We start from the raw sequence: 14,481 nt of genomic DNA, 5'->3' as shown, positions 1-14,481 counted from the left end.
TTACTCCCTTTTCCCATTGGTCTCACCCCCATCCTGCTTCACAGCCCCCTGGATATCTGTGGTAACTTAAGCTTTTCACATGCACAACTGGCTTGTACAGCAAGTGACCAGGAAGGTCAGCCTTATTGAGTACTTCTTCCACCACCACCTATACTGAAAGAAGTTAACTGTCTGAGCTCATAGTTAGTAGTCTTAGCTATTGTATCTGGGAGTTCTCTGCATACTTAGGAATGTCTTAGTTACACTATGTCAGGAATGCGTTAGGAAAAGAAGGTAACACTTCCTTTTTTAGACACCATGCATGTGAAAGTGTGATAATGCTCTTTATTACATGTGCTCTTCATCTACAACCAGACATTTCCAGAAGCTGGAAATACATAGTAGGGGTACTAAACACCCTCCCAGCTTATTTTAATACAACTGTCAATAATGACACTGTCAAAAATGGAAAACCTGGGAGAAATGCTAAACCAGATAGGAGACTGAGACAACAAGGAAGTCAGGGGCATTTGATCATCCTAAATATAACGGATAATCTTGAATACATTTTTTCCTTAAGAGTATATTTTTAAATTAAATTTAGTGAGTCTTGGAGTTTGAATAGTTTTGTAGCTATATAGTTAATCTACTGTCAGGTATTTCACCATAAAACAGGTTCAGTTGCCAACATCTATGCATACATTTAAAGAAATTTATTGAAACATATCACTCATACATAAACATACATAAACAACAAGTGTATAATAGTTGTGAACTTACAAAGCAAACATATATAACATCAAACAAACATATGTAACATCTCATCCTACCACCAATAACTTGCATTGTTTTTAAAACTTTTTAACTAATGATTAAAGAAAAACATTACTACTAAACAAAGTATTTTTCCCCTAACCAATCCAATTATTATTATCTTTATATCATTTATATACGAACATACATAAACAATTAAGTGTATAGTAAAAGTTGTGAACTTACAGAGCAAATATGCACAACATCATACAGGGGTCTCATACACCAACCCTCCATCAACACCTTGCATTGTCATGAGACGTTTGTTACAACTGTGAAAGAACATGTCAAATTCTTACTACTAATCATAGTTCTTATCTTACATTTATTGTGTTTTTCCCCCAACCCACCCTATTATTATTTTTTAAATATATTTTTTATGACAGAAGTTGTAAACTTACAAAACAATCATGCACATGTACAGAATTCCCAAATAACACCCCTCCATCAACACACCACAATGTGGTATGTCATTTGCTACAGATAAAACAATATCATCTGATTATTACCGTGTTCATAGTGTGCATTTGGCTCACATTTTCCATACTGCTTCAGGATCAGCACAGTACATCTTTTGCATAAATGCAAGAATATTAAATCATTACTACTAACCACAGTCCATAGGTCACTCGAGCTGTATTTTTCCCATGCTTCTCCACAGTCCCAACACCCTGCAGTAGTGATACACATTTGTTCTCTCTAACAAAGGACACTCTTGCATCCATACCATCGTCTACAATTCTCACCCACTTCTTGGTTCACCGTGCCATCCAGTTCCTAGATTATTCTCAAGCATTCTGTCAATTGGCATTTATATAACTAGACTACCATCTTCAGTCACATCCCCATTTATAAACTAGCTGTTACTCACTGTGTATTACTATCCACTCTATACATTTTACAGGAAAAGCTATTTTTATTTTACAGGAAATATATTTATTTTACAGGAAAGCTAATTAAAACTTCTACATACATTAAACATCAGCAGTCCACTCAATCCTTCTCTTATCTCCTTTAAGAATCCACCACCTACCACCAGGTCTTGAAGATATTTTCCAATAATTTCTTTTAGAAGTTTTATGGTTCTTGCTTTTATTTTTAGTTTTTTGATCCATTTTGAGTTAATTTTTGGGTAAGGTGTGAGATAGGGGTCCTCTTTCCTTCTTTCAGCCACGGATGTCCAATTCTTTCAGCACCTTTTGTTAAATGGATTTTTCTGTCCAAGCTGTGTGACTTTGACAGGCTAGTTAAAGCTCACTTGACCATACCTGTGAGGGTCTGTTTATGAACCATAAATTTGGTTCCATTGGTCTATTGTGTCTGTCTATAGGCTAGTACCATGCTGTTTTTACTACTATAGGTAGGTGTTATGATTTAAAGTCTGGAGATGAGGGTTCACTTTTCCTTTTTATGATGTTTCTGGCTATTCAGGACTCCTTACCCTTCCAAATAAATTTAATGATCATGTTTTCAATTTTTTCCTCTAATGCTGGTGGAATTTTTATTGGGATTGCATTAAATCTGTATATCAATTTGAGTAGAATTGACATCTTAATGATATTTAGTCTTCCAATCCATGAGCATAGAATGTTCTTCCAGTTATTTAGGGCTTTTTTGATTTGTTTTAACATTGAGTTGCAGTTTTCTGAATACAAGTGCTTTACATCATTGGTTAAGTTTATTCCTGACTATTTGAGTTTTATCTGTCATATTTTATTTTCACCATTCTTTTGATACTTTCAGTTACTTTTATTGATATAATCTTTATTTCTAGACTCTCTTCCAGGCCACTCTTTCCTGTCTTTTCAGGCTCTAGCAACTCTAGCACACCCTTCAGTATTTCCTGAAATTCTGTTCTCTTGCTTAGAAATTCTCTCAGTTTCTGTTTATCTGTGAATATTCTAATTTCACCCTCATTTTTGAAAGACAGTCTTGCTGGATATAAGATTCTTGGATGAAGGTTTTCTCTTGTAGTATCTTAAATATATCAGACCACTGTCTTCTTGCCTCCATGATTTCTGGTGAGAAATCAGCACTTAATCTTATTGGATATCCTTTATATGTTATGCACTGCATTTCTCTTGCTGCTGTCAGAATTCTCTCTTTGTCTTTGGTCTTTGACATTCTGATGAGTATGTGTCTTGGAGTTGGTCTATTTGGATTTTTTCATATGGAAGTACATTGTGTTTCTTGGACATGGATATTTATGTCCTTCAATAGGGTTGGGAAATTTTCTACCATTATTTCTTTAAATATTTCTTCTGCCCCTTTTCCCTTCTCTTCTCCTTCTGGGACATCCATGGCACATATGTTTGCATGCCTTTTGCTATCATTTAGTTCCCTGAGACCTTGCTCAATGTTTTCCATTCTTTTCTTCATCTGTTCTTTTGTATGTTCACTTTCAAAGGCCATTTCTTCACACTCACCAATCCTTCTGCCTCCTCAAATCTGCTATTATATGATCCCAATGTTTTTTTAATTTCATTGATTGCACCTTTCATTCCCATAAGATCTATTTTTCTATGTATGATTTCAAATTCTTCTTTGTGCTCATCCAATGTCTTCTTAATATCCTTAATCTCTTAGTCATCTCATTAAATTTCTTAAGGAGATTTGTTTGAACATCTACAATTAGTTGTCTCAACTCCTTTATGTCATCTGGAGGCTTATTTTGTTCCTTTAACTGGGCCATAGCTTCCTCTTTCTTGGTGTGAGTTGTAATTTTTTGTTGGTGTCTTTGCATCTGGCTTACTAGAATATTTTCTCTGGGTGCAGTTTTTCTCTTTAGTTTAGGGCTTCCTATCATTTCTCCCTTGCTAGTTAAGCAATAGGAGCCAAGCATGTAGTTGATGCTATAAGCTGTGGAGGCTCAAGCTGCCCTCATTGCAGCAGGGATGAATGAAGCTTCTTCCAACTTTCTCCTTTGCCAGGGGTAGGGACAGAGTCACAGCTATGTGGTATAATTCACGTGCAGGCCTAGACTGTAGTAGCTTCACGTCCCTTTCTCCCCTGCCTGGGGCAGGGATGGAGCTGCAGGTGTGGGCAGCAATCTATGCAGTGCAGGTCCAAGATGGCTGCAGTTACCCTGGTAGACTTCTGATTTTCAGTCTATGCCAGCCAAAGTTACCTGCATTTACCTATATAGGCTGGAGCAGGGCTCCTCAGCCTCTTCCCTGCCAGAGGTGGGGCTGAAGCTTAGGCTAGGGTTGCAGGCTGATCTGTGTGAAAGAAACTGGTTCCTGCAGGCATTGAGAGTTTCAGTCAGCCTGGCTTCCCCTCAGGCTGGGGGTGGAGTCAGAATGGCTACTGGCCTATTTCTGACTTGGGCTGGTTCTCACCCAGTTATTCCCAGGGTTATCTCTTAGCCAGTCAAGTCTCCCAATCAGTAACCGAAATCATCAGTCAACCGTTTCCTCTTCCCCTTTTTCTGGGAAATGGAGCTTCCAATTCCAGTCACAGAACAGCTCCTGTGGTGGCTCATGCCGCCAGAGTAAGATGATCACCGGCCTCCTCGGCTTGACTGGTAATTTCCTGGAGAGGCTGGTGCAGGTGCCTGCAGCTTCTTCCCTGCTGGAGGTGGCACTGGGGACTTGGCCAGACCTGCACTATGATCTGGATGGGAAGAAGCCAGTCCCCACCAGCCCTGGGATTTTCAGTGTGCCCCGCTTCCCCTCATGCCAGGCGTGGAGTTAAGATGGCAGCTCCTGGCCTCTTTCTGACTGGAACAGGCTCAAACTTTAGCTGTTCTCAGGATTATACTGTAGCCCACTGAATTTCCTCTTCAGTAGCTGAAATTGGTGCCCACCTGTCTCTTCCTCCTCCATTTTGGGGAAGTGGAGCTTTCAATTCCAGCTGCGGAACAGCTCCTGAGGCAGCTTGTGCATCTAGTGGAGGATGGACACTGGCCTCCGTGGTGTGGAGCCCTCTACTTAAGAGACTTCTCCGCAGATGGGCAGTCTCCTCCTTCCATTCCTTTAAGGATGTTGCAGGACGCTCTTCTGGTCTCCTGGAGCCCCCATGCAGGTGCTTCAGCTAGCTCCAGAGAGCTCTGGGTGTTTGCTAACTGCCCTGTAGCAGGAGCCGACTCTAGGAGCTCCTTACTCTGCCACCATCTTGCTGGTTCTTGTATGCGTACATTTTATGTAAATAATTTTAGAATATTTTATGTGATTATGCTTTACCTTCCAATTAAATTTTAACTTCTTGAGGATAAGGGTCCTGTGTGGTGAAATTTTCATTAAAAAAAATCAACACAGAGTATGTAGTACAGTTCTGACTATATATGATTCACTCCTGACAGCAGAACTGGGATTTTGTAGTTCAACAAATTCTTTTAAATGCTTTTATTACCCAAGTAATGCATATTATTTTATATTAACTGAAAATTAGAATATATATGGGTAAGAAAAGAAAAAAGAAAAAAATTGGTTTCTTATCCCATCACCAGGAGATAACCTTTGATATTTACCAGATATTTTTCTCTGTAGGAGATATTGCTCATCCATGAGTAGATTATGAAGTTGAGGTGCCAACGTATAGTATGCTGTCAGGTTCCCTCACCAAAGCTAAGTTTCTGTCATGTCTTCTGCTTAATTTTAGGTTTAATTGTTCCTACCAGAGGACAGGTCTTTATTAATGGATTTGACATCTCAAAGGACATGGTGCATATCAGGAAAAACTTGGGCCTGTGTCCCCAGAATGACCTATTGTTTGATAATTTGACAGTAGCAGAACATCTTTATTTCTACTGTGTGGTGAGCCAGAGATATGTTCTCTCCCCGCCCCACTCTTTTCACTTGCTTCAGGCAGTATAACTAAGATCAACATCCTTATTCTTAAGAAGTTAGAGGTCATTTTTGGGGGACTTGTCCTTTTATTATAAAGGAAGGCAAAGGGAAGAAGAAATGTCTAGATAGTTGTGTAAGGAAAGTTCTTATTTAAGAATTTTCTAAGGATAAAATTGGAAGCACCATGTAAACTCTAGCTTCTCTTTATAGATAAAAGGAGTATCTCGAGAGAGGTATAAAACTGAAGTTAACAAAATGCTCACTGCTTTTGACCTGCAAGAAAAGCTTGATTCATTTTCAAAGTCACTGAGTGGAGGAATGAAGCGCAAACTCTCCATCATTATAGCACTTATAGGAGGCTCCAAGGTAAAGGACAGTTAAAATGGGTCTCTGGCTCCAGCTGATCCATAGAATTCAGGTGACAAAAACCTGAGTGCTGATAGGAAAATCTAATTCTCTAAAAGGAACCTCCCATATGATCATCAGTGGGGACTCACATTATTGACCCTGCTGGCATAACATTATAACGTGGTCATGGGGTCTGAGGTTATTATTAGTTTTCCCATATTCTTGACTCTTGTTCAGTCTAGATTGTGTATCTTAGCTAAAATGTGTCCCCATGAATAGTAAGCCATCACATTTGTGGCCCCAGCATAAATTAACAATGGTCATGGAATTGTTCTTTTGGTCTTTAGGTGGTGATACTTGATGAGCCATCATCTGGCATGGACCCAGTCTCAAGAAGAGCCACCTGGGATCTACTTCAGCAATATAAACAGGATCGTACCATTTTACTGACCACCCACTACATGGATGAAGCTGATATCCTGGGTGACCGTATTGCCATCATGGTCAGGGGGACCCTGCACTGCTGTGGCTCTTCAATCTTCCTGAAACGAATATATGGTCTCTCTTCATTTGATCCTTCTTAGGATACTGTTGCCTTGTAATATCCTTCTAACACTTTCATTTTTTGGTCTGTTTATATTTATACCTTCAATAGCTTCCTCTTGCATTAATTAGGTCTAAACTATTTTAATTGGTTTTTATGACTCTCGGTTCCCTCTGACACCTAAGCCCATGCTTTCTTCTCTAATATGCTATCCTTCCTCCTCTTTCTACCTAGGAGGTAGTGGATTTTAAATAGCAATTTTGTTAGAAGTAGAAGGAGTCATATATTTGAATGCCTTTCTATTTACAAATGAGGATGTAAAAGTTGCTATTTCTATAGTAGATTAGTGGTAGACACAAAATTATTACCTAAGTAATAAATAGAGTACTTTCTATTTTAAATAGAGTTTTAAAAGACAGTATTAAAAAAATATGTTTTAATTTTTTGGAGGGCAAATAAAAGCATTGTCCCTGGCACAATGGAGGAGGTTGGCCTGGATCAGAAAGTTTGGGGGGAGGTTTAATGAGAAATTAAGTTTCATGTGCAGGGTAGAAAATGAAAGAGCTTTGAAAACAACAAAAGTTGTTTTCATTTGATTTACAGATGTACATTTAAGATGAATTTAGAAATATAGAGTTAATTAAGGCCCACTAGAAGATATAGGAGTAATACAACGTAAAGTGATGAATGCTAAAATTAGAATAAAGGTAATCAGATTGGGAAAAAAACCAAATATGTATATTATATATGTATATACCAATATATGCATACACATATATATTCATATGTACACATATATATGTGTGTATATAAAATCTTGAAAGGATCAGACAGTCTTGGTGACAGAAAAATCCATTGTCATACTAGGTAGAGAAATTCTAATATAGTGAGTTGCATAAAGTTTACACTTTACATTAATGACATTCCCTTGAAATGTACTGTGTGAACATCACATATTTAAAGAATGATGGAGGGAAACGGACTTTGGCCCAGTGGTTAGGGTGTCCGTCTACCACATGGGAGGTCCGCGGTTCAAGCCCCGGGCCTCCTTGACCCATGTGGAGCTGGCCCATGCGCAGTGCTGATGCGCGCAAGGAGTGCCCTGCCACGCAGGGGTGTCCCCCGCGTAGGGGAGCCCCACGCGCAAGGAGTGCACCCATAAGGAGAGCCGCCCAGTGCGAAGGAGGGAGCAGCCTGCCGAGGAATGGCGCCGCCCACACTTCCCGTGCGGCTGAGGACAACAGAAGCGGACAAAGAAACAAGACACAGCAAAAAGACACAGAAAACAGACAACCGGGGGAGGGGAGGGGAATTAAATAAATAAAAATAAATCTTTAAAAAAAAAAAAAAAGAATGATGGAAGGAAAGAAATCCCAAAGAGATATATAACAATAAAACTTTCACTAGTTTAAATTCTGGTTGGGATATGAAATCAGCTTACCCCAAAGATTAAAAAGTCAAGAGCTGACTAAGAAAAATGAGCTGAAGTTTATTTGAAGACTATTTCTAAGCACAATAATGATGCCCCTTACAAATGAAATTTTTGGCAAACAAGAGCCTGCTTAGGGGGAGAATATTTTGTGTTTCATTTGGGCAAATTGCATTTGAGTTTGTGAGGGCATATTTGAGGGGAAGCAACTGAAAGGAATTTGTATTTGTGAAACCAAAGCTTAGATGATGAGCTAGGCCTAGAGATAATGATCTAGGGCTCAGTGTTTATTATTACTTTGTTTGCTAATTGTATTCATTAATTTTAATGCTAATTAAATAAAAAGGATAATACAGTTTTGTACATTCAGATCCCTTCTCACACATGCTAAACTTTAATGCTATTAATCGGGATATTAGTTATTCTAAAGAAAACCTTTAATTCTCCCATTATTTAATCAGGCTTTAGTAATCAAAAACTTATTATATTTTGTTCTATGGTGACAGGTAAGTTTGCATGGTGGTAATTATCATTCAGATCTCAGTAACTACATATCCTCTTTGCACAAATAAGCCATTTTAAAAAATCTTCAATATGAGGGACTAGGAAAGCAGAATGGGTCATTGTGCCATAATTTAAGAATAAAGAGTAACTTTTAATTTGTACATGATTGTATAGATAAATATAGTAGAATTGTGGTTTCTGTAACTATTAAATGATGGATAAGTCAGGCAAAACTTTGGGCCTCAGTTGTTTTATTCACAAAATAGAATAATAATTTCTTATCTGCTATAAGCAGATAACTAAGGCATAGCATCTCTTAAGTCACTTCTAATGCTTAAGATAGATGATTTGCATTTTTATCTTCATAATCAGAAACAAAAATATGAGAGGTGGTTTTGCCGAATTTTCTGTTTTTTGTTGTTGTTATTGTTGTTGTTTTCCAATCTGGAGAATTTTTCTTTACCTGCAAAATGCAGAATAAGCCCTGGTAGCTGCCTCACTTCTTTCTGATCTTTATTCAAGATCACCTTCTCAATCAGGTCTTCCCTGGTCCCTATCTAAAATTTCAACACTTCTTCACCATCATTCCTTATTGCCCTTCCGTAGGCAGTTACCTATTTTCTCTTTAGCACTAACACTATCTAAAGCACAATAATTTCTGCTAATTAGTTTCAATTATCTCTCTTTCCCACTAGAATGTCAATATTTAATTATTTTTAGCTTTTTGGCTCATGGCTATATAATTAGAATCTAGAATAGTGCCTGGCACATAGGAGATACCCAGTAAATATTTGTTGAATGAATGAATGAATATCTATCACTGTCTTCTAGTTCCCAGATTGCAGTTTCAGAAGGAAAGGAGATTATATTACAGAGGGCTTTTTACGTATTTCTGGAAATCTTATTATATACCCAGATCATTATCATCCCTGGGTTCTTAGAGCAGCATTTGAAGAATTTTGGTTGTATCTGCTTAGAATTGTAGCCAAATGACTTGTGACATGCCATCTCTTATGCCCTGTGGAACTAGCTAACTCAGTCCATGGAGAGCAAAGTATCATCTCCTAAAAGATAAAAAATTCAAAAATGCTTTATTTGGTCTTGTAAATACATCTTTTCAGGTGTGGGATACCACCTAGTCATGGTAAAGGAACCAAACTGTGATGTTGAAGAAGTCATTGAACTGATTAATTATCATATACCCGGAGCTGTTTTGGAGAACAATGTTGCAGCTGAATTATCATTTGTCCTGCCTAAAGAGGACACAAACAGGTATGGATCCAGGCAATGATAGATAACTATTTTCAGGTTACAAATAATCCTAATCCAGGTTTTCTCAGAAATGGGAAATATATTCTTTCTAGTTGCTAGTTTAAGTAATAAAAAATTCACTTTATGAAGATTCCTTTAACTGTACAGAAAGATGCTGCATAAGTTACATTTAATTTAGATTTCTCTTGATATTTTTATTTCTAAAAATCTGGTGTTAATTAGTGATAAGTGATGGTAAATTACTGATACAATTTTTTTCCTGAGTAAGTAGAGTTAAGAGAAATATTAAAATAATAAGAGAAAAAGTAGCCTATTTTGCTGCTTTTGTATACAGGGACCACAGGAACCCAGAAGAAATAGGCAGATTGACCACAAGTATTAAACAAATTAGTTATCAAATGGAGAAACAGGGAATAACAATTTTACCTCAAATATTTATCCTAACTAAGTAAAGAAAAACCAATAGTACTCATCAGAAAAATTCAGGGACGGCCAATTTTGTCTTCTTATAAGAAGTAATTACTAGCTTGAGGCTAGCTGGTTGGCATTTTACTCAAAAGGAAGATGAAGTGCTTGGGTGTATTATCACTTTACATTCTCTGTATGTAGGATAAAGAGCTAGTCAGAAACCAGAAGGAAGAGAAGAAAGAGAGATGTCACCATGGGAGTCTAAAATGGGAAATGGGATGACTTGGGAGCAGATGATGCTTTTATTATGCCTTTCTTCTAATATTTGAGCTTCTAATAATGCAAATGAGAAGACACTGCAAAGAACAACTACTCACACCGATAACAGCAACCCAAAAGAACCTGTTTGCATTTCTGTACTATAGTTCAAACAAAAAACAAAGAATGAACTTGAGAAAGAAAGTGTTTAAAAGAAGTTTTAGAGCACCAATGAAAGGTGGTAAGAAAAAGATTCAGGGTACTATACTCATGAATCTAATTCTGGCAGAGAACAGCCAGTATATTTTAACAATTTAAAATGACAATGGCTTCATTGCTCTTAAAGGCTTGGTACCCTGAATTAGAATCTAGCCACAAGAAAAAGAAAATGTGGACCATTGACTATGTGGTGCAGCAGTGCTCAGAGATGTGTTCACCAAGTGCAGTGGATGTCCCATGATGATGGAGGGGTTGTTGTTGTGGGAGGAGAGGGGTGAGGGGGGTGGGGGTTGTATGGGGATCTCATATTTTTTTAATGTAACATTAAAAAAATAAAGACAAAAAAATAAGTTAAATCTGGAGCAAGAAAAAGTGAAAAGCCCCTCTGTTTAGGAAAAATACTGCCATTTTTAAAAAAACAGAAGTTCTTAACTCCAACTTTGCTTCTATCTTTTTGATCAAATAAAATGTGTTTTGAAAATAAAAGGTGAGAACAAATGGAAGAAATAAATATTCAGACTACACTTAGCTGCTAAAAATAAGTTCATGATTTAAAGGTAGGAAGAATTATGTCCAAAAGTACTTTAAAAAAACTTGTGTATGACCTCATCAGTTTACTATAAATGGTTGTTGATGGATAAATGATAGTTGAAATGAACTGATATTATGAAAAGAACTGATAGGACAATTGAAAGAAAGCCTAACTAACTTTGCAATTTGTTATGGAAGTAAAAGGAATAAATACTACCATGCTATTTTAGATTGAGGGCATTAGATCAGCCATATAATGAACAGTTGATGAAGACACAAAAGTCAGAAATATTCAGGAAAGAAATATTTATCATTTGCATGAAAGCCAAGAACAATATCTACTCAGCAAAGTAAATACATAAATTTAAACCCAAACAATATTTTAAAATCCTTATTTTAGAATATTCTTCAGGACAGACCATATGTTAGGCCATAAAATAAGTCTCAATAAATTGAAATTATACAGAGTATGTCCTCTGACTACAATGGAATGAAATTGGAAATCTATTACAGAAGGAAATTTGGGAGATTCACAAATATGTGGAAATTAAATACCATACTCCCAAGACTGTTGTTCAGTAGAGCACTAGAGGTTCTAGCTAGAGCAATTAGGCAAGAAAAAGAGTAAAAGGCACCCAAACAGGAAAGGAAGAAATAAAACTCTTGCTATTCACTGATAATATGATCCTATACCTAGAAAATCCTGAAAAATCTACAACAAGGCTACTAGAGCTAATAAATGAGTTCAGCGAAGTGGCCAGATACAAGATTAATATGCGTTTCTGTACATGACCAAGGAGCAATCTGAGTCAAGAAAAAACCTGGGGGGGGCGGGGCAAGATGGTGGCTGAGTGAGCATACCTGATAATCTCTCCTGCAAAGAAGTGGCTGGGAAGCATTGGAAATTCTTCGGGACCAGGCTGTTTCGGGATTTTGCAGGGCAGGAGGTGTCTGGACATTGATTTGGTGGGAAGGTAACAGAGAAAATTCATGTATAAGATAAAATTGAGGCTCTGTTACACAGAGGTGGGAGCTGTGCACGGGACGCTCCCTCCTGGGGTGGGCGGAGCCACAGCATCGGTGCAGCAGCGGCGATTCCTGGAGGCTCTGCGGTACTGGGGAATTCATAAGCCCTGAGCGGGCTATTGGGGGGCTAACAGGGCAGGAGGCCTTCGCAGACTGATTTGGGGAGACAAATGGGAATTTTATTGCGAGGCGGGGAATTTTTGATTGCGGACACAAATAATAGCGCTTCTGGCTAGAGCCCCACCCCCCAAGGCCGGCTGCCGATCTGCAGCAGCCTTAAATTGTTCACAATAAAGAGGCATCACCAGGAGACTGTTTCAGGGACTGGCAGCGTGGGAGACGTCTGGAAGCCAATTAGGGGAATATTTTGCGAAGCATGGGAATTTTGGTTTTGGACTCTGATATCAGCGTTTCCGGCTGGAGCCCCGCCCCCGGGCCTGGCTACTGATCTGTGTCATTAAATTGGCTGCAGTGTAGAGGCACCCCCAGGTGGCCGTTCCAGGGGCTTACAGGATGGGAGGTGTCCTGAAGTCGAATTGGTGATACAGCCACAGCAGAGACCCGAGTGAGTGAGTGAATTGCAGGGTTCAGACACCTAGGTCAGAGTTTGCGGATGTGACCTCTCCCATAGAGCTGGCACCCAGCTGGGGGTATCCCTGAAGGCTGTGTTGCAGTGCAGTGCTCCTAGGCTCCCTGTTAACCAGATTTGAGATTGCCAGGTCTGAGTCCCCTAAACCCTGGTGGCCCACACTCCAGAGACTCACACCTCTTGAGTCTTCAATATCACAGACTTTCCATCCCTGAATCCATCACGCCCTGAGGTCCTTCTGAGGTCCTTGAATGTCCTAGCCCTCAACGTTTGTGTTTTTTCTTTTTTGTTTTGTTTTTATTTTTTTTAATTTTTTATTGTCCTAATTGCTAACATTGCATTATCTCCTAGTCTTTTCTCCCATCGTATCCCCTAAAGTCTTTTTTTTTTTTCAGTTATTTAGGCAGGTTTTTTGTTGTTGCTGTTGTGATAGTTCTATATCTTTTTTTCTTTTCCATACTTGTTCCCCTCCCTTTACCCACCCCCTTTTTCTTTCTTTCTTTCTTCTCTTTTTTCTTTTTTCTCTCTTGTCCCTCATTTTCTTCTTATTTTATCTTAATTATACAATAGGTGCTGCAGGGAACACCTCACATTTGCTGTGTTTCCTCATCCACCGTTGCCTCATTTCTGTGTGAATTGATTTTGGCTACCTACACTATCCCCTTTCCCCTACATTTTGATATCCTCCATCATCTACTGTCTCTCCTATATTCCACCTCCTTTTCTTTGATCCCCAAAGTGTCTAACTCTTAATTTCTAATACCTTTGTTTTGTTTTCTGTCTTTTATCCACTCTTGAAACTATTGCCTTTCTTTTCTCTTTCCCTCTCTCACAAAAACTCTAGCTTTTTAATTCATACCATATTCCTCCCATATTCAGTTGACTACCTCATTATAGGTACTCTACCTACTGCTATAACTCTACACAACTTACATGAATCTAATATCCATCCTCCCAGATCTCATATTGTTGCTCTGTTAACATTTATCACCAATACTACTTTACACTTTTTCCATTCTTACACAATTGCCTTTCCCTGGCCCTAATAATTTCCTTTAAAGTGAACTCAACCAGCAATAAGAAATTAGAATAAGAAGAATAAAGTGACAAAGAGAAGATATAACACTTACGTAAAAACAACCACGAATTAATCCCCAAGACTAGACAAAGAAGCTAAGGAACAGATTAAACCCGTCAAGATAAAATGATGACCAGACAGCAACAAAAATCTACAAACCAAACCAGTAATCAGGAAAACATGGCTGAATCCAATGAACAAACTAAAAATGAGGAAGGGGAGCAGAACTTCACTCAAGTAATTAAAGATCTCAGAACATATATCACCAACAAATTTAATGAAGTAAAGGAAGAGATTAACAACATGAAGACAACACTTGGAGGGGAAATTGCAGACATACACAAAAAGATAACAGATATTATGGGAATGAACACCACAGTTCAAGAAATCAAAAATACACTCACAGCAAATAGCAGCAGATTAGAAGAGGCAGAGCAGAGAATTAGTGATGTGGAAGACAGTACATCGGAAATCAAACAGATAGTAGAATTGATCGATAAAAAGATAGAAAAAAATCCAGCTAGGACTTAGGGACCTGAATGACAATGCAAAATGCTCAAACATATGTATTATAGGCATCCCAGAAGGAGAAGAGAAGGGAAAGGGGTCAGTAGCATTTCTGTACACCAATAATGAGCAAGATCAGGAGGAAATCAAGAAAAAAATACCATTCACAATAGTAAATAAACAAATCAA

At 38.2% G+C, this 14,481-nt stretch overlaps 1 protein-coding gene across 1 annotated transcript in view; it reads left to right on the top strand.

Annotated features, from left to right (window-relative positions):
• The window catches only part of LOC101435857 (phospholipid-transporting ATPase ABCA3-like), a 198,874-nt gene that overhangs the window by 39,515 nt on the left and 144,878 nt on the right, over window positions 1-14,481 (top strand). Inside the window, exons 5-8 of the mRNA XM_071211469.1 lie at window positions 5,392-5,546; window positions 5,790-5,945; window positions 6,275-6,485; window positions 9,526-9,676. Coding sequence (XP_071067570.1) covers window positions 5,392-5,546; window positions 5,790-5,945; window positions 6,275-6,485; window positions 9,526-9,676 — 673 coding nt within the window. The remainder of the gene's footprint in view (window positions 1-5,391; window positions 5,547-5,789; window positions 5,946-6,274; window positions 6,486-9,525; window positions 9,677-14,481) is intronic.

The sequence above is a fragment of the Dasypus novemcinctus genome, chromosome 23 (genome assembly GCF_030445035.2).
Source record: "Dasypus novemcinctus isolate mDasNov1 chromosome 23, mDasNov1.1.hap2, whole genome shotgun sequence".
Classification (NCBI taxonomy): domain Eukaryota; kingdom Metazoa; phylum Chordata; class Mammalia; order Cingulata; family Dasypodidae; genus Dasypus; species Dasypus novemcinctus.
Note: the sequence above shows the minus strand (reverse complement) of the source record. Positions and strands in the feature narration are given on the sequence as shown.